This window comes from Varanus komodoensis, unplaced genomic scaffold (genome assembly GCF_004798865.1).
Source record: "Varanus komodoensis strain SLA01 unplaced genomic scaffold, ASM479886v1 scaffold1, whole genome shotgun sequence".
Taxonomy (NCBI): domain Eukaryota; kingdom Metazoa; phylum Chordata; class Lepidosauria; order Squamata; family Varanidae; genus Varanus; species Varanus komodoensis.
Genome location: NW_025335268.1, coordinates 42,013,101 through 42,034,568, shown reverse-complemented (window position 1 = coordinate 42,034,568; position 21,468 = coordinate 42,013,101). Strand labels below are relative to the sequence as shown.

General features: G+C 40.2%; 1 protein-coding gene across 3 annotated transcripts in view; it reads left to right on the top strand.

Moving 5' to 3' along the window:
• Nucleotides 1-935: 935 nt before the first annotated feature.
• PHACTR2 (phosphatase and actin regulator 2) overlaps nucleotides 936-21,468 on the top strand; it is a 108,592-nt gene continuing 88,059 nt past the window's right edge. For all 3 annotated transcript variants that reach the window (XR_006414006.1, XM_044423341.1, XM_044423318.1), the window contains exon 1: nucleotides 936-1,115. Coding sequence is in view for 2 of the 3 variants with exons in the window: in XM_044423341.1 (XP_044279276.1) it covers nucleotides 947-1,115 (169 nt within the window). In the remaining variant the exon portion in view is untranslated. The remainder of the gene's footprint in view (nucleotides 1,116-21,468) is intronic.

Sequence of the window (21,468 nt, the reverse complement as noted above, 5' to 3'; positions counted from 1 at the left end):
TGCAAGAGAATCCTACATGTGGCTGCTTATTTTTTTCCTGGGAAGTGATTTCAGAAGAAGAAAAAATCTCACATAATGTCTTCTGAAACATTTTGTAGCCTGATTCTGACACCTATCATGTGGTGTGCAAACTCTGTACATTTCCCTAAGTTTCTTTCCAAAAGCATGCAACAGTTAAAACATCTCCCTGTACCAATCACCCCTGGATACGCTAGAAGCCTACCCCACTTGCCAAGCTGTTTGTGTGTGCGGACACAGAGACACCTATGTACACCATTTGACCCTATGTACACCATTTGATAGACAACAATTCAGATGGCTTTAGAGGGGAGTTAGGAAAATTCCTGAAGAAAACGGCTTTCAGTCAGCACTCCTGAGGCTGGGCTTTCCATCACATTCTGCCTCCGGGAGGGCGCATATTGCAGTTGCTGGGGTCCGCCTTCAGGAGGGAGCTGCCGCACTCGCGTCCTGCTTGCCGCTGGCATCTTGCCACAGAATGCGGGACTAGTTGCATCCTCCGACACGGCGCCCCTTTTGCACCCACGCCCTCCACCCGCTCCTCGCTTGGGCGAGGCACTCCGGGGGCGCAGCTTCGCAGGGCTGAAGCTGCCCTGCAAGGAAGCCCCGGGCAAGCGGTGGCCTGCATTCCTCCCGCTGTCCGTGGCCAGGCGGGCTCGGCAAGCCGTGCCGCCGTCCCAGCCGCCTCGAGGGGAATTGAGAGCCGGTGGGCGGGCCCTTCCTGTCAAAACTTTTCTCTCGCCGTTCCGCTCAGCCGGGGCTCTGGCGCGCTGCTCGCCCGGCCGGCTGCCGCGTTAGCCTTCGACCGGGGAGGCGCCACACCTTCTGCCGCGGCGGCGGAAGGCGCCAACTTGCTCCAGACAGCGTTGGGCAGCGAAGAGGCGGCCGGCGGCGCCGGTCCTCTGGCCGCGCCGGCTGGCAGGAGGGGATGGACGAGCGAAAGGGGAGCTCGCAGGCTGAAGCGGCTTCGTCCCCCGCGTCGCGCTGGTGGCAGCTGCCCACCGAGGCCGGCCCTCGAGGCCGCACCCAGAGTGACATCTCCTCCTTCTGTACGCTCAGGAAGAGCCACCTGCTCCGCGCGCCGCTCTCGGGATCAGGTAAGGAAGGCGGCGTAGCGGTGCCGCGCGAGTCGCTGCGTGCTTCCTTTAGCGGGAGGCTGCGCTTGGCAGGCAGCAATTCGACGGGCCAAGTTTTTCCGCCGGCGTCATTGTCTGTGCTTTCGAGGGGAAAGCTTCAGCTGCTCAAGGTGTTCATCTTGTGGCTGCATGAGGGATTATGGGAGTGGCAGTTCAACGGCATGGTTTGCTGGGGATAATGGGAGCTGTAGTCCGATACATCTGGAGTATACATCTGGGAAGACTCTGTTAAAGGTTCAGGAGCTCAGCCCAGAAGGGAAAAGTGGAGACACAGAAAAAGAAAAAAAAAGTTGGCAAGGCTAGTTTCAGGAGAATTGAGACTGTCTGAATCTTGTAATACTTCAGCCATGAGGATTTCTCCAAGTAGCAATTTTGGTCTTGGGCTGGGTGCATAGGCCGCAGTATGGGGAATCTCATAATGTTTAGCTGGCTAACCATAGCATTGCATAAGAATTGTGGAGGGCTTTTCCCTTGCTTATTTTAATAGGGAGATTTATAGGGTTGCCATCCCTCTTCCTGCTCACTGCACACAGCGGGTTTTTTTCTTTAGCAATTTGAAGTGAAAGTGCAATTATGGGAAACAGGTCCATCCACTGAACTTCTGCCAATTGCACAGCTAGTGGAGGCAGCCTTTTCAGGGGCTATTCTCACAGGCTTTCAAGCACACTCAGGATTCCCTAAAACAAGCTAGTTCCTTAAGGGTACGATCCTATGGCCTCCCAGCATAGTATGTGTGGGGCATAGGATAGAACAGAGTTGCAGAGCCCAACCTTCGAGTCCCTCCCCATCCAAGCTGGCAAATTTTTTTCTTCACTAGCAGGGCACTGGAGACAGAAGACCATCTTAAGAGTCAGTGCCGGGAGCATGATCCAGGAGGCAGGGAGAGGAGGAGTGAAGCATCACCATCCTCTGCAAGACCTCACTTTCTCCTTAACCCTTACCCTTAGCTGGACAGCTAAATCAGCGAGAGCTTCCAGCCCAACATCTCACTGCTACAGGCCCTTGGAGTGCTTTGCCCAAGGGTGAGGAGGGTTGTTTTCCCCACTAGGTCTTAGGAGTCTGAAGGGCATGGTGTGCAAAAGCGGTATGAATATAAGAAGAGACGTCCTTGATCAGTCCAAAGAGGGGGAAAACATTTAGATGGTCAGAATCATCTAAATGGGAATGCAGTGGCAGCCTTCACTTTCACACTTTTTGCCTTTCATTGGATGCTCATGAATCCTCTGAGTTCAAAGAGGTACAGGCAGCCTTAGATGATGGTGCCCTAAGTACATGAACTGAAAGTACATGAACTGAACATACGACCTTTTAATGTACCAATAAGAGAACACAGCAACGTGTGCCTAAACTGAACTTATATCCTTTGAATTGAAATCTGGCTTCATTTGAGATTTAACAGTTGGGAAGTCTTTGCTCTAGCGTTCTCTCTCTAAAGGCGGACACAGATGTTTCTGACTAATATTGTAAGCAGAACTGAAAATGGACACAGATAGGCATGGCCTGTCATTGTGTATTGTAACATCACACTATATATGCACACACACACATACTATATATTTTAGTACATTTTAAAATACAATGTTTAAAAACATATATGGAATTTGACCTGGTGGCTGTGCCTTCTTACAGTATGTATTCATATAGAAAAACACAGGTTTTCTATTGTAATTTGTAAAGGAGCCCTCAAAATACCCTCAAAAGGATTATAAGTGTTCTAGCAAAACATACTAACTGATTTCCTCACTTATTCCAAAGTGTTACAGCCTCCTGTGGTTTAAAATCTATGGAATCCTCCTGCAGTGAGATGTCTGACTAGCTGCATTAGCTGACATCTAAAGCATTTGTCTAATTCAAGATTTCCCCATAGGGACGTCTGAAAGGGCTTGCAAAAAAGTGATTGTGGTATGAAAGGTGGGGTCAACTACTCCAGCAGGCTGGAGAACATTGTAAATGGCTAAATGCATGCAGCTTTAACAGGCAGTGAGAAAAAGGGTGAAGGACAGGACCGTTGCAAATTCATGTCTAGGAAAACACACCCAACAGGATGTGAAAGTATGATTCTTCTCTCTGACATAAATATGAAGCTAGGGGGAAAAGAAAAAAAATGAGAATCTCAAGAGTTCTTTCTCTAAAAGAAAACTGATCACTGTTATTAGAAATCCAGGGTCCATGGACACCATGTGACAAGGGCCTTTTAAAATGTGATGGAGAAAACAGTTCTGCCAGGAGTGGTGGTGACTGTTGCCATTCTTTCCCAATTTTTAATGACTCTTTCAGCCTTGGATATCTGGCTGCAAGAAAGGAAAGGACAGAGGCTGTAATGGATGCTTGGAAAGAGGATGTCCTAGCTTCAGGAGATGGAGGTTGCAGGAGGTTGCAGTCCTGGTGTGTACTGCCAGGACTGTATGCTGAGGAATCCCCTGGTGCTAAGCACCCTGCCCTGAGAAGTTGCTGCCCACATTGAGTGCAGGAAGCACTAATTTAGCATCTGTGCACGCTTGCTCTCTCCTCTTCAACCTTGAAAACCAGGGTAGTTCATTTGTTCTCTCCAAGGTACCTCAGCTCTCAGCAATCGGTCCTCCTTCCTGTGCTCCTGAACAGCTCTAAAATGGAGTGCATGGCAGAGTCTTGCTACACCAAATAATTTGCATGTTGTGATTGATTCCATTAAGAAAAGGGCTCTTGTCCTCTGGAGGAACCATAGCCCATGTGTGGGCCTGGCAGATGCCCAACTATTCCAGCTGCTGACACTTGACTTGCTACTGGCTTGCCAATGATAAGTCTACTGGCAGCGTGTTGCATGTTGTCAGAAAAAGTCTTATTTCAACCTGCTGTACACCAGTCCTATTTGGCATAAGACAAGCATTTTGAATTTGTTTTTTCTTTCTTCAGCTGTAATAACTGATGTATGATTTGATACCTCCAGCATAATCTAGGACTGGTAGCTTAATCACGAGAAAAAGCATCTTTCATTTATCAAATATGTAGGGAATTAGTGAATTGCTTTTTTTAGTGGCCTTGATTTATTATGCATATTTTTCTTATTTTATTCCCTTTATTTTATAACTTTTATTTCAAGATAAAATCACATTCCATGAAAGAAAAAGAAGAATTAACAGTAGGCATAAGGCCAGCTCCAAACTAGATTGGGGCCATAGTGTAGGGGAAGGTAAGCTAGTACTTTTTCTTTGTGCCATTTCCCCAGTTAAAATCCCCCCACTCCTGAATCTGCTAGTTGTCATGATGGGGAAAACCCACTGGTACAATAGTGGGTTAGGTGAGCAAATGCTCACCCATGCTGTGGCCCTGATTTTTAGTCTGGTCCATATGCTGTGCTGCTGCAGCTGCTATTGGAGATTCTGATTATGGAACAACTCTCCCATTAACACTGAGCTGTGTCCCCAGGATTAGCTATTGAAAGCACAGATTTTCATACCTGAGTTCTAAGAGTGTGGGCATCAGCTTGAGAAAGAACAGATTGCAGTTTAGTTATTGCAATGTCTAAAAGCTTTTTGAGTGGTGGGTAAGGAGGTGCAGTATGTTGTTGTTTCCACGTTTGTCTATTTATATTAATACTTGGCTAAATAGCATTTCTTGGAAGTCTTGCATTGTTTCAAGGCCCAGGCAATCTCTATATAGGGAATGGAGTTTGCACTTGACATGTTTCAGAACCTGAATGAATCTGCATATTGTTTATAACATCAGTATCCTGTTCTAGTAGTGTGATGTAATGCAGAGTTGTAGATGTCCTTGTGTTTCACATGCACTTGGGGGGCTTTAAATTCATTTCAAATGTGAGTGAATCTTCAATCCATATAAAGATTGATGCTGATGTTTATTGAGCTTTTAGCAAAATGTTTCTTGGTAGCTGATACATCATTTCCTATGTTAGTATTGCATTGGGTATTAGTTGATTGGGTTAATGGAAACTCCAATTCCTTATTTACAAGTTCTTACAATTAGGCTTGCTTCCTGACAAAGCTTTTATTTTAGGGTCATTAGTGGAATTTTACAGAGTGTTTCCAGACCCTTCTAGCTCTAAACGTTCTTCCGAGCCCAGGCGCACATTGTTCATTTTCTTTTTTGCTAAAGTCATTGCAAGGTGGGTTTAAAAAAAAATCTGTTTCAAATTCTTCAAGTACTTCCTAACAATGCTTTGATTATGATATTGTATCTGTGTTGTTAACAGAATTTTACTGGAGGACCACAGGTATTACCTTCTACTTAATAACCTTCCTTTGTTTTCCCACTACTGTTGTTTTCACAAGAAATCAAGGCATCTCAGCTTCCCTATTTTTTCTTCCTATGGAAAATGCATTGAGAAAGTAAAGACAAAATAATTGCATAATGCCTTTGGTTTGTTAGTGCTAGGGCCCCTCCATCTGGAAGCATCCTTTTTCACTTATCTTTCTGCCCTTTGGCTTTTATAACAGATTGTAGCAATTCATCAAACAATCCTACTTCATCCCTACCTACTCTTCCTTATAAAGAGCATGTCTCCCATTCTCTGAGTTACTTCCTTTCCTTTTGTAATTCCATGATTCTCACTTATCCTTGTAAAAAAGAAAAAAAAGAACCTCTCTCGCACACCAAACACACACACACACACACACACACACACACCTTTAGATAGGGAAGTTGGAGGGAGCTTCTGGTGAAATGAGAGAAAGGCAACAAAGAAGGATGTTTGGAGAGAAACCGTCATACATCTTCTTTTTCACTTTTATTTTTTTAAAGCAGACTTATTTAAATTTTTATCATACCAATAGCTGTACAATAGCCCTTAATCCCCATCACCGCCACAAGTATACAGAACCAGAACATTTTAATACACTAGTACAACTTTGGCGCTAGCTTGGTGAGCTATCAAACTCTGGCTTCTTCTTTTTCTTTTTGGTTTGGGGTAGGAAGGCACACGTCTCCATTGTTTTTTCACAGGGTCATGAGTAGGCACAAATGTTCTTGTTCTATCAAACAACCATGTGCAGCCTTGTTAAGAAAAGCCTTTCAAGGGGAATTGGAGTTTCGACAGCTAGCCAACCTAGCTAGCTGTCAAAATTATTTCTACTTTTAAAAGAGGGTGGTTCATCCCTAGAATGTAAGGAACAACTGGCAAAGTGAGCTTATCCTTAGAACTGTTTAGTATAGAGGATATAAATTGTGCTATCCTGTTTTCATGAGCAAAGATCACTTGTAACTTGAGAGCTCATCTTTTGACAGCTGTTAAGAAAAGCCAAAGGGACACAATAGCTTATTTGGAGATGCTTGGGTAATTGTCCATGGTTGGTGCTAGGATCAGTACATGATTATATATGTTCCTGTTTAAAAAAAACACAAAATCAAAGAAAAACTACTCAGTCAGAAACCAATTTAAAAGGAATTTTGCATTTCCCCCATGCCTGTAAGTACTATGTAAAAGTGGATCACTTATTCTTAGCTATGAGTGCTCTTTTTCCTAAGAAAAAGGAGGGGATGCACAGCTTCACAGCGTGTAGAAGCTTAGGAAGAAATGCAAAATGTGTACCAGCATGTGAACTACCTGGGAAGAAAATAAATGAAGTTCTTGCTGCAAAGGGGGTTTAAATCACACACCCTGCTTGCCATGAACTAAGATCACTAACAGATTTGGTTTCTCTTGGCAGTGTGTCTTTGACAGTTTTCAAGACAGATCAAATGTGGGGGCAATCTCTCTCATGGTCCCTCTTCTCAGCAATATACAGGATTGGCACCTGCTGCCCCTTTACACTCACAGAACTGCAAAGGTTTGCAGTTGCATAATTTAAAAATAATATATGGAAATTGATATGTGCCCTTGTAGATTGTAGAAGGAATTCAGAAAACTAAAATTCTGTGGGTTTGGTTGCATAAAAGCTTGCATTCTAATGTAAGCCATGCTAAGGGCCTCTTCTTACAGAATATTAATAATGATCATTTTTTCCATTGATTCTCTCATATAATGTGTAACAATTCTAATAATTTTATTGTATCTAATAATGTTTACTGATTGTATCCTCATCATCTTTCCAATTTTCAAGACAATGGTCCCTCCCTTATCTGTTTCCTTCATGTGCTTCTAGACGTTTTAGGAAATGTAGAAGCTTTTTCTTGTGTTGAATTGAACATTGGTGAATGTGGGGACTTTTCTATCTTTAATGATACTTTTTTGGAAGACCACAAAGGCTACCTACTTATTTTTTCCATTAATCAACTTTCTGTTATACAATTTATTGTATAACAATCAGGCATAATGGCATATCAACCTTAGAGGTTATGGCTCAATCCAGTTGTAATGACAATTCATAGTTTGAAATGATGGGAGGCACAAAGCATCATAATAATCAGGCACATTGATTCCAAGCATAATGGGAGCTGATCCTGCTTGAAGGATTTACATGCCCAAAAATGTATGTCTCAATACCTGTTTTGCCTGCTGTGCTGCATGTGTGGCCATAAGCAGAAATTTTGCGCTTGGAAATAGAAGGAAGGAAACATCTCTCCATGCAAAATAGTCAAGGCCTTTCCACAGAATGGTTGAGTTAGTAAACTTGATTTCTCTGCAAGTGTACCTTTGCACAGAATTCTTTTATTTATGCTTGTTGGCAGAAGCACAAATAGCAGAACTAACAGCAGTAATAGACTGTGCCAAGCCCATTCATAATCCTTCACCAGTATATTTAACTAGTCTACTTCTTTCCCAAAGTTTGAATTGTTGCCGCTATGTGCTGTTTGAATTACTTGTTGCTGATTTATGGAATTCCTATGAATGAATGCTCTCCAAAATGCTGTGTCCTTGACAGTCCTGCTCTGGACTGTGACTTCCTTTATGGATTCAATCCAATTTCATATTTGCTCTTCTTCTTCTACCTTCAACTTTCTCTGTTGTCTTCTCCAGTGAATCTTGCCAACTCATGATGTACTTCTGCTATGACAGCCTTAGTTTCATCATTTTTGCTTCCAGGGCAAGATCTAGGAAACACTTGTTCATCTTTTTGTCAGGCCAGGGCATTTGCAAAGCTCTTCTCCAGTACCATTTTTGGAATGCATCAATTTTCTTCCTGTCAGTTTTCTTCACTGTCCAGTTTTTCCAGCCACATATATCATGAGCCAGCTGGAGCCAGGGGTCAGACTAGATAGCTGGGAGACCCCCTTCTGACTTGCTCTGTTTCTATGTTTCTATATAGTGATTGTGAATACAGAAGAGTGTGGATGATCTTGGCCTTGGTCTCCAATGAATACCCTATACTTGATTATCTTTCTACTTCCTTCTAAATCCTAGTCTTCATCTAATTTTTTGTCTGCAGCCTCCCTTTGAATTGATATTTGAGTCACGGTATGCAAAACATTTCACTATTTCATTGTCTTCATTGTTGACATTCAAGTTGTATAATTCTTCTTAGCCATTATACAAATGAAAGCCATGATGTCTGCTGCAATGGCAAATGCTTTCTTGACACTAACATTATATGTGAGACTTGTAGTTCAAATTGTGTCAATTGCATTGTGTCATAAATGTATGTCTTTGCTGTCAAACAACACAAATTTTAACTGGATGAAGGAGAAAGTATCACTAAACTTGTTTTTCTGTGTATAAATACTGTTTTTCTAATTACCTAAGGTGTCTTTGCAATTTCCTGTTTCTTACTAAAATCGAGAATGATTTGGGTTCAGGAAGCACTTCTTTTAAGATAAATACTGGTAGTGCCTTTTCACTTTTAATCACTATTTTGCATATTTTTATGTATAGGTCAACAGAGTTGGGTGCTTTACTAAACATGCAGAAATGGCTTTAATTCCTTGCATTAAGACAGAGCCATTTAAAAAAATAGTGAAATAAATGGACAGTTTTCCCTTTAGCTTTTTGCCTTCTCCTTGAGTAGATAGTGCAATTATGAAGTTTTGTCAACAAGCAGACCATAGACTTGTGGCTTCCTGGACTCAGGAAATCCCTGCTCTGCTCTGTTTTTGTTTGTTAGAAACAATGAGGTTCTTGTCTGATTAGTGTTTCTGTAGATAAAATACTCCAGTACCCAGCAGCATATTGTGCATATTCTTTAGGTATTAATGAAATTCAATCTTAATCATGTATTGAAATTGAACTTATTTATTTATTTCAAACTTTTATATGCCGTCCCTTATGCATGGCATCTCAGGACGGCTTACAATCATTAAAATCAGAATACACTAAAACAATCTATAACAATAAATAAATGGCATCTATCCAATAAAAATAAATTAAGTAAAAAGCAACTGTTACATTAAAATAGCGATTAAATAAACAGGTTTTGACCTGGTGTCGAAAAGAGTATAGACTCGGCGCCAGGCAAACCTCTCCAGGGAGCACATTCCATAAATCCATGAGTAAACATTTCCTATATTCAGATAACTTAATACATAGGTCATCTATTATTGCGCTAGAAATACTTACCATTGTGCATGATGTTTTACTCTAAAAATCTATTTTTGGTCATAGGCTTACATTTCAAATTATAAGTGTGTATATACAATACTCAAATATCATTCTTCATATAAAGTTGTTTGTAATGGTTCTTACCTGTTCCAAACTTTTGAGAGAAAATGGGTTGAAAAAATTACATTGATCTAGTCTGTATATTGAAGATGCTTCTGTACATCTAGGCAGAAAGGCTGCTGTACAGAACTGGCTCACTAGATGGGGTGTTTGCCATGCTGATTGCAAATTATTTTTATACTGCAATATCAAATGTCTGCCTCAATGTTTAATTTATCAGTAGGAAAAGGACTCTGCAATAAAATGTTTATTTTTAAAAGAGGTAATATAACATGTGTATTCAGATTTTTGTTTTGTATACCAATTTAGAGCACAGTTTCCATAAGTTATTTTAAGCAGCAATTAATTCTGTGTTTCAACTTCTTGTCAAGCTCACCTAAAGTTTCCTATTGAATGATGTCCTGTATAGATTTTTGCCTTCCTTAACTAATGCAGGCAGAACAATTTTTTCAAAATCATGCATGTTGCACAACTATACAAGCCAAAACATACAGGAAATGGTAGAAGAAAAAACTTTGATGAGCTTTCTTTGAACCAGCCAGAGAACACCATGATAGCTCTTAATGTGGCAAATGGACTAGTTTCCACTGATATTTTATCATTATCATTATTATTATTATCATTATCATCATCATTTCTGCACCACCTGCACTGGTTTCAGTATACATGTAGTTCTAAGTGATTTAAATGTGGAGGACAAATGGTTGCTTAAAAACTAAATCAAGTGTATCTCTTCAGCATCTTTATCCATGAGATTTTCAGCACCTTTACTTGTGAGATCAGATGGTAAATAGCCTTTAACTAAAACCTTGTGCATTGAAAGTGGCTGATTCATAGACTACAAACACTGTTGTAATCCTCTCAGTCCAGTCACAAGACTATGTTCCTCTGTGTTCTTATTCAGTTATTTTGTAGGGTCTGCTTACAACAAAAACAAACCCAATGCATTGTCATGGCCTTTACTTTTTTTCCCAAATGGTTATATTTTGGTCATAGGAAGTTGTCTTATACTGGGTCAAATTATTGGCACATCTAAGATATCTACTGGCAGCAGCTCTCCAGATTCTTTGTCCAAGTATTTTCAGCTGCTACTTGACCGTGGGATTTGAGAATGAAACTGGGGCTTTTTGCATACAACCATGTGCTCTTCCACTGAGCTATAACCTTTTCCCTTCAGACCAAGATGGCTAACTGGCAGCATGTAAAAGTAAACATATGTTCTCCTTATGGGTTCATAATACTTGTTTTAAAATTCCCAGTATCTTTTCTGGGGTCCAGAGGCAAGCTAGTAGGAATCCCTAACAACAGCTTATGTTATCACATTATCATGCTTAAGGAAGCTTAACCATGATGATGACTGCACAATTGATAATGTTTTGCAAACAAAAATCTAAAACATTGGTATTGTGTAATGTCTCAAAGACAAATCATGATTACATCGATTGTTTTGCCTCTGGAAGCTGCTGTACTATGCAGATAGGAATTAATTTTTGAAGCTGAAAGCTTAAGTGAACAGGAATAAAGCAAGTAATCAGAGCTTAAAACATTGTTCGAAGTAAGCAACAGTGATTGGGTTCACATGACACAACAAACTGTCATGGGTGATGTACCTTGGTGGGTTGGCATAGCATGAAAACCTGGCCTGTTTCCCCAGAGGATGACTTGTTACTTACAAGCAAGCCTTTCTGATAACTCATGGCTTGTAGTAGGGGTAGGTACCAGGAACTGAAAAACAAGCTTCTTGGCAAAATCAGCTTTTGCCAAGCATGCCTAGCATCGGCTAGCTCATAAATACCCAAACAACACTTTGGGGTGACTGGCTGTGCTGATTTGTTCTTCTTCTTCTTCTTCTTCTTCTTCTTCTTCTTCTTCTTCTTCTTCTTGCTTTTTTCAGAGATTGCAGGAAGCAATATCCAGTCTGATAACTACTGATAGCCCTTCAGTGTGCCAAAGTCACATGTTGGAAGGGTTGTCACTGGTTCATCTCCCACTTTAATGAAATGAGCTCATCCTAAATATGTGCAGTGGGGGAGGGGGTTGGTTTTATTTTTTAAAGTCTGTTCAGAAGTGCTCAGATGCCACATTCATGGGTCCAGAATGGCTGCTTCACCTGGGCAATGTCCAGGGAGGTGTCTGCTATCAAAGTACAGCAGGCATTATTCATGTTCATTGACCAGAGAAGATGCCAAGAGTTTTATTTTTCACTCAGGTTTGTACTGACAGCTATTAAAAGAAACCAAAGTTGAGAGTGACTTTGCTTATGAAAAGGGGGAGGCCACGAAAACACCCTCTTTGTGGCAAGATCTTTCACATTGTGCAGGAAGGGAAAGTGAAATGCATATAGAGTGTTCCTGCTAGCAAATCCTGCAGGTACCCACACTGAATATTGTCCCAGCTGTAGGTAAATTTAGATTCTCTTTTGGTTACTTCTGACAGCCATCAAAAGGTGAGCAGTCGACAGTAGCCAGCAGCACAATTTACCCAAGCCTGCATAAAGGAACAGTGCATTATTCATTCTCCTTGTGTCAAGATTCGTGGGTTTGCTCCTCCACCTCTTCCTCCTCCTCGTCAGGGAGGGGGAACTCATAAGTCCCAAAGATCTCCTCACTTTTGCACTTGTGCCTGAGATTCTACAACCTCAGGAGAATGTAAAAGCACAAACCACTGCATTAACCTATGTTCTTCCCTGCCAATTTTTTGAAAGCACTGTTCATAGATGTTAAAATGGTGCAAAAGCAATTTGATACCTGATTTTCATGATTTGGGGTGGAAGGATTTATTTATTATATTTATATCCGCCTTTTTTTTCTTTCAAGGAACTTGGGGTAGCTTATGTAATTCTCCTCCTCTCAACCTTATCCTCACAAAAACAACCCTGTGAAATAGGATGGGAAGAGAGGCTGTGACTCATCCAAAGTCAGCCAGTTACCTCCATGGCTTAGTGCAGATTTGAAACCAGTTCCCTGAATCTCAGTCTTTCAATCTAGCTACTACACCACACTTGCTCTTCCAAAAAAAAAAAAAAAAAACCCCAAAACCAACCCCACCCAAAACCCCCCAAAAAACCAAAAACAAAACCACCCTGCAACACCCATTTGCAATTATAGTGGAGAGTGGGAGAAGCCAGTGCTAGCTGTGCTGTTTTGGCACTTTTGGGGTGCCTGCTGCAGGTGGCCACCAGTGAGCTAACTTTCCAAAGGGTTTCTGCTGTAAGTGACTCAGCAGTTGATTCCCTGTACGTGCTGTGGGGTCCATTGCCCAGTTTTTCTATGACATGACAAACTATCATGGGTAAGCAGCCTCCACAGTGACACATAGTGACAAGCAAATTTAGAGCTTAAACATTTTAATTTTTTACAAGGGAAAGCCAGCTTCCCATCCATATAACTCCAATGTTTCAGCTTGAAGCACCAAACAATTCATGTTCAAAGTCAATCAATTTCCCTTCAGTTTCTCCTATAGCTGCACCTCATAGTTATCTTAATTTATTTCCATATATCGATATCCTATCCAGTGGTACCTCAGCTCACGAATGCCTCAGTTCACGACCAAATCGGGTTGCGAATAGAAATTTCAGAAAAAATTTGCCTCAGGTTGCAAACTCCACATTGTGACGATTGCAATCATGCCCACCTTCCCTGCACGGGTGCGATGGTGGTTGTGCTCGGGGCGGGGGGGGGGAGAAAGCTGCAATCATGCTACGGGTTGGAAGAGATGGCTATGATCATGCTCAGGGAGTGGGGGAAGATGGCCGTGATCATGCTCGGGGGGTTGGGGAGATGGCAGCAATTGCACCTGTCCTTCCTACCTGATCACGCTGTCGTGGTTGTGCTTGGGGGGGAAATGGCTGCGATCTTTGTTGTTCTTTTTCACTTTGTTTCAAATTTTTGTGATTAAAAAAAGAGTTACAGAATGGATTAACCTTATTTACATTGAACCTTATGGGGAAATTTGACTTGGCTCAAGACCATTTTGGGTCGCAACCAGTTGTGGAATGGATTAAGTTTGTGAGGTACCACTGTAATCCTTTTCCAAATCAGTTTTTGCTGAATTCTTTCACACAGAGATCCTGTCCCAAAGCAATCAGTTCACAATACAGAGCGTTAACCAACTCTTTCTATTTTCCTGGCATTTTAACCATCTAACTTTTTAATTTACAAAACTTTGCTTTTATACAGTATATCCCATTTTATTTCTCTATTGCTCCTGTATTTCTGTGCTGAATAATAGCAATAGCAATTCTGGTTTTGTTCTTTTAATTTTAGCTTTGTGTGCATGTGCGTCTTTTGAACTTTTTTTTTACTTTGGTTAACTTCCCAGATTGGCTATTGGGCATTATATAAATGAAATAAATTAATTAACAAATAAACAGGAATAATAACAGAGATCTTTTTTAAAAGTGCAGACAGTTAACATTCAGAGGATATCAGAAGTCTGGTTTATCCCTAGAGTCTGTGAGCATAAAATTGAGAGGATGACCCCATTTTAAGTGTGGGCGCAAGCAAGGCCTCCCTAGCTTCTCCTCTCATTTCCCCCCATGCTCCAACCCAACTCAGACTCATACAGTAATGGCCTGTTCTGTCAGTCTCCTCTCTTCACATGCACACCCACACAAACCCCAGCAATGAGAGATGAGACTTCTCTCTCTGTTTCTTCTTTTCCTCACTGTCTCTGACTCAAGCAGCCATTACCGCTTGGCACCAAGGGGATGTTTTTGGCTTGTCTAGCTCTCTATTCCAGCCCCTTGGCCTCCATCACTTTGACTCCCAGCCAGTTTTAATAATGACACCAACCACCATGTTTCTGTTAAGAGATTTAGGCCTGTTTCCACCTTGGCTAGGACCTAGAAATATTCCTCCTTCATGGCTCCCCAAGGTCATCTTCTACATGCATTATGCACCCTGATGCACTGTTAGTCCCCACATCAAGGTGACAGAATATAGATGCATCTAAACAATGCTTTTACTGAGTAATTGCACTAATACATTCACAGTTTTGTGGGGGGTGCAAACAACATTTTTTCTGTATGTGACATTTCTTGTGTACATGTCATTCCCTATTCATAGTTGTTCATGGCATATTAGATGATATCCTAACCATCCAATTTTGCATTTGTAAACAGCACATTCAATGAGGTTTTTTTAAAAGCTAGAAGTAATTTGATCATACTCTGAATGGTGAAGGAGGCACTGTTTCTACTTGTGTATTTCTGATCTTTTTTGATATCACAGTGTCACCTAGAGGCTATGTTGTGGAAAAACAGGGAAGAAAACACTCCTCATGGTGAGCTCTGATCTTAGCACTGTGTGGAACACCAAAGTAGATGAACTGGATTAGCAGCCTTATGAAGAAAAGCCCATTGTCTTCCACTTGTAGTTTTGTGTCTTCCCAAAGAGATGGAAGGACTGTGTTTCTTCTATCTCTTTTTCTTACAGGAAAAACCGGTTAAGGAAAAAAAGATGGACTAACTGTACAATGCCTCTTAACTGGTGGTGCCAGGAACCTTCTGTCTGGAACCACCCTGAGCAAAAGAATGGGGTGGGGGAAAGAACTTGTGGGAATCTTGCCATCACATACTGAGGCACATACTCTACTTATGTTGCATCTTTTCCACCTCTGGGAAATTAAGAAGAGATATTATCAGTGGCTGTTGTACAATTCTGGAACTCCCTTCCTTTGGATACTTGCCCAAACCTGAACATTTTATGAATGTTGAAAGATCTTTCTATTTGGCCTAGCTTTACTGGCTTGGTTTGAGATAATAGTGGCAGGACAGTAAAGGAAAGGGTATAGCTTAGGTTTTAGTTTGTGAGTTGCTGGAGAATTACTGCAACTTCTTATAGCCTCAGTTTTTCTTTTAATTATGTTGCCACCTTAATATAGTCCATGGAATAGAATAAAATGCTGAATAAATAAAAAAATTAAAATTGCCATGGTATTTTTGGATTCATTATTATATTTTTTTCATTGGCATTATAAGCCAAATGCATCCCTTCTGTGTTCTTATTTTTTTTTTAAATGCTTCCCCCCACCGCCTCAAAGTCTCATTTAGTCTCTTTTGATATCTTCAAGAACTCTTCCCTCTTAGGATGTCTATTTTTTCTCCTCAAAGGCATGTGTTCCTGCTATAAATTGTCAGTATCTTGGGTATAATTTAAAGAAGTTGCATTGCTTCCCCCACCTCATTTGGTACCTTAATATAAACTTGAGTGTTATAGTGCTAATTACAGCATCTTAAATTGCACACCAAACAAGCACTTAAAGTGAGAGTGCTAATGTGATGCTATTGTGAAGGGGAAAAGGAATACAGTGGATTATTTCAAAGCTTGATTACTACCCTAGGAACACGTCATCCAAACAGCATTGACTTGTGTTCCTTGACAGGAATAGACAGCCTCCTGTGACATACTGTGAATGGGTGACCAACGAGGTGAAAGAAAAAAGCACAAAAAACTGGATGCTTTGTAACTCCTAGGGAGGAGGGAAATGCCTCCAACTCCTCCATAATGTATATAGCTGTTCTATGTTTTGCATCATTGCCAAGGGCTTCAAGTAATAATAGTACCTGAATTGCAGCTTACTGTTGAGTTAATCACAATTTTGGAATACTTAACCGAAGCAGAAGAAACATTCACAAAGCACTTCCTAACAGTATGTTACCCCCTAATGGTACAAGGAAACAATGGCATGTAGAACTGAGTCAGAGGCCTTAGTGCCAACTATTGCATTGTCAAAACTTCCTCCTGCAGCAAATGAGTATTTCTTTTGTTGCCTCACCTAACCCACAATACAGTAGGGCCTTAACAAAACAAAAGCCTGTGGCAACATCAATTCCTGAGCTGCACATTTCTGTACCTGTTTTTCTTTTCTTTTTCTACCCCCCCCCCCACACACACACACTGTCCCTACACTTGAGGTCCTAATGTTATTTTTGGATCATGCATGCACTATGATTCTGTCCCATATGACCTTTTCATGAATTGTGAACAAGGTGTTTCTTAATTTGAAAACTACATCTTTCTACATCTTTCCCCATCCCATGCTCTGTGAATTAAATGTTAAGTTATTTTGGCCCTGTAAATCCTTCCAGCAGTTCTGACTCCTGTTGCCCATGGGACCAGTGCCCCTAACCTCAACCCGAACCCTCATGGTGGTGCTGCGCCTGTCTCCTGCCTATGCACAAGGAACCAGTGACTGGTATTTCTTGAAAGAGCATGTCTTGTGGAGAAACTCACATTTCCATCTAAAACAATATGTCCTAGTTAACTACAAAGCATACTGTCTCTGTGCTGGAGAAAGCCCTGGGCCTGAAATTGGTGCTTATTGTGTTTCGTTGCTTCTTCTGAATAGCTACAGCAAATCCCATAAGATCTGGGCAAAAGGATGTAAATTGGTACATAGGAAAAAATATCCTCAAGCATGGTTTGCAGTTTAGCTGGTGGTTCCCTTTTCCTATGGTAATGGGTTTGTAGTGTGCCCCTGGACTTCAGGGGCCCTGGTGAAGGACCCTTTACTATGCTTGAGTATACTGACACTGATAACTAGAACCTTCCCTATTGATTTATTAATTATAGTTCTACCCCACCCATCAGCCCAAAGGCTCCCTGGGCAGTTTAAGGGATAAGATGAGACTCAGTGGATAATTGCATTAAAAGTATCTAAGACTTCAGTTTCTAATCATGCATCTGGAAAACTTTTGCCCAGTTATTTGCTTAATATGGCTTTCAGTTTTACTTTTTGGTGCAGAGATCCTGAGGGAATAATAAAATGGTAATATTTCCAATGGCTTTTTGTGTCTTTGAGAGGTAGTTTATCCACTGTACATATCTTATTAAAGTGGAACAAATATAATGGGAGGAATATGAGATCACCAGTGTCATGAAGACACTGGGAGTTAGCATGGTTGCCTTTTTCCTGTTTTGGACAGTTGGCCACAATATTATGCTTGGACTCTCTTCAATACCTATGCAATAGCTACTGTCCTCATTCAAACATGAAAACTGAAATTCTTTTATAATTCTGTCTTACTGTGTGCAGACCAGCTTCCTGCCACCTGTTGCAGGCACTTGTATTATAAGTTCTCATTTAATGAAGAAGGGAGTGGATAGCTCAACTGCTGGGCTGTATCAATTAACTAAGTGAATGAAAAACTAAGCTGGAATGGAGATTTTTATCAGGAAAGAGGACAATGCATAGAGGATTAAGAAGAGCATGTGGGTTGAGCCCCTCTGTGAACAAGGAGCTGAGTCAGTATGATGTTTACTCAATGTGTACTTTCTAGATGTGTTTTAAAACTGAACTAAAAGCTGAACCCTTGATTTGGACTAGATCTTACCTAAACCTCAATAGATGGGGTGCACCTAAATACCTAAAAATAGATCCTATGCTAAGCCTGAACTGATTGAAAAGCCTACAGTTTTAATCTGTAAGCATGCTTTTCCAGTACTAAGATCTGTACTGAAGACCTTGTCAATTGTAGAGTTATGTATTAGGATTTTTTTTAGTCTCCTTCCAAAAAGCATAAGCATTTGGTTGAAGTTTTCTGCAATTGCCTCTGCTTACAGCACTCAGTTTCTGCAAGGTTTTCCTCCCAGAGATTTCACTTCTGTTGCTGTGCCCTTGTTTTGATTTTAGGTGATGGTCCATAAATTAAATGGTTAACTAAGATAAATAAGCACTTTCCTTCTCACTCAGGTGTTTTAAGTTGTTTGTGTGTGCTTTATTTTTCTTACCCTAAGGCTTTGTCACTGGGTTTGAGCCATTTCATCAATGTTTTGCTATAGGTTATAGGAATAGGTAAAAACTTCTTTAAAAACCCCTTTGCAGGTTTTGTTGGGGAATATACTTTCAATGAAATAGCAATTTAAAACAAAAAGCAAATAAAAGTATTAATTTTATACTTTGGAGCACTGTTACCTCCTGAAAGAGTTATTATCTTCCTTTCTTGGGTTGACTGTAATGCTCACACAGTCTGTGGTCTTTGTGGGCATATTGGCCCATATGTATAGGTCGTTGGGATTTAGTCTCAATAATAATTCTTAAGCTGACAATGCTTACAGCTATAAGCTTTTAAACCATTTTGAACATACAGACATGCCTTACATTATTGATTTTCAGTACTAGTTTCTAGAGATGGAGCCTGATCCTGTGAAAATTAGTAATGAATTCAAGAGCAACTATCTCAGTGAACAGAAATTCATATCTTTAAATGATTGAAACTGCATCCCTTATTCTACACTGAGATGGAATTAAACCTCATTGATTTAAAGTAAGGATGTATTTGCTTGTGCTGCATCCTCTCTGCAGTTAGAGCCAAATTACAGGTCACGCAAATGAAGGTTAATTTTTGTTTATTTTTATTTAAGGTGCAGGTCACTAATTTGGAACAAGATGATCATGCTTCAGAAGAAATGGCTTCCCCCTTAATCATTTTTCCCCATGTGTGTCTGTGTGTCTCCACTGACTCCAGTCTCTTGTGTCTGAATTTGGGGGAACATGAGGAGGAGGCTTAATTCACCATACTGGATTCACATTGGAGCTGTATCTGCTTCCCTGAGAGAAAATAAAATTATCTGGTTTAGTCACACAATTAGTAGTGTGTAGTTTGGCCCCAAATATTTGGTTGAACTTTATAGGATTTGCATACATAGTATTGTGCTTAAAGAAAATCCCTTGCAGTTTGCAGGATGTTTCTCAGTAGATGTATTAAAGCAGACAAAGGCTAGGGAGTTCAAATCTAAGTAAGTTGATGTGCAGAGAGAACCTAAAAGAAACCCCAGTACTTGCTTAATCATATCTTGGCATTGCCTCCAATGTATGCATCTGAAGATGTATGCATTTCTGGACTCATCATTCATCTAAGAAAGCCTTTTTTATTAGTGGATACGCACCACTATTCCTCTGCCAAATAAGAAAAGAAACCTGGGTCTCCTGAGCACTGATTTTTTTTTTTAAGATTTCATGTGAGACTAGTGCCATTTACCTTAGGAATAATGAATTAATTAATTTTGCACAGTTAAAAATTCCTTAACTTTCATATATTTTTAAGACCCAAACAGAGAAAAGTGGGGTCTAAAACCTTTAGATTCTCAATCCCATGATGTCCTATGTTAAAAATAAGCATAGATAATAAATTTGACTTCCTTTCAGTTGATATATATTTAGAAAGGGATGCTAAAAACAAAAGTAACTGCCAGTATAAATGAAAGGCCTTCAAATTTCAGTGCTTTAAGCTGTAAAGCCTGGGTTTGAAAACTTTCTATTTAATCTTGCTCATGTAAACTGCATTGATAACTCTGCTGAAGGGCAATATAATTTTTTTTAAAAGAAATAGGTTGACTTAGTAATTTGGGAGCCAATATTAAGTACAAAAATGTATAAATATAATAAATGACACAATATAGCTACAAATTATTAATAATACTGTTGTCATAAATATATATTCTTATAGAGCATTTCATCTAGGATAAGACTGTCAGTGGCTACAACTCTTTGTGGCTATTACTTCAATAACCAGGGCTAGCAGCTTCCGGATATCAGTTGCTGAAGAACAGAAGCAGAAATGTGCTACTGCACTCATGCCCTTTATTGCTTGTGGACCTCCAAATAGCTTGGGCTTCCAATCAGTTTTCTCAACTGGAAAACCTGTTTTAGCTTTTTCTGTTGCTCTGTGGCAGTAAACAGAGATGCCAGGATGAGTTAAGTCCTGCAACTGGTAGAACTGGCAACTCTAAATGAACCTGACCTGGAAAACAGGAAAGTTGGAAGCCGTATCACTCTAAAATTAAGCATATCTGCACTGCAGAGGAGGAAATGTGAATGCTAAACTAGGGACTACAGACATCCACTGTAGATGTTCATATTGTTTCAGCACTAGCTGAGAAAATAATGATAAAAAATTGCTAGAAATATGGAGTGGCTTTCTGGCAAGCATATTTATTTAAGCCATTTTGTAAGCTGTCCTGAGATATTTTATTGTGAAGGATGGGATAGAAATGTTTTAAATAAATACATACATACATACAATGCAGCATATTAGTCTTATTTTATTTAGTTTGACGTTCTTCTTAGTAACCTGAATGATATATTTGAAAGCCAGCTCACATGTTGAACAGATTTGGGCATCTATATTAATTTTCATATGTTTCTAACCCCTTAAATACTGTATCATTCTTCTATTCCACTTTTGGTATTTTTGAAATGGGGCAGCCAAATCTGTACACAGTATTCCAAAACTGGTAATAATAGTGATTTATATTGAAAGGCTTCATGATATTGGCTGTCTTTCCTCCCATTTCATGATAATTCCTAACACATAATTTTGTTTTACTGCCACTTCACATTGAATACAGTGTGTGTGCATGTGCGTGCGTTCGTGTGCGCACCCAACATATTCAAAGGCTCACCCATTTTTTTCTTGATGTTGGGAATCTCATTGTAGAGAAAACTTTAACAACTTTGCATGATCAACTATTTTGTGACTAAGTAGAGAATCATGCCTATGCAAAACATTTCTTATTGCAATTCAGACCTTTTCATACACATTTATTGGTTTTTCTTAAAGTTATATCTTCTGAAAAGTCAAAGACAAGCTGTTCCAGGAATTATTAAACTGAGAACTATACAACGATGCTACCAAGTTGCCTTGTGAGGTTGTGTTGGATTTGAATTTTCCCTGTACTTTTCTTCCCCTCCCTAAAGTGAATACCTTGAAGAGATTCAACTATCCCTTTGATAGGCTTGCACAGTCTGCTGATTATGGAGCTAATGGCTGTTTGTCATCCTTTG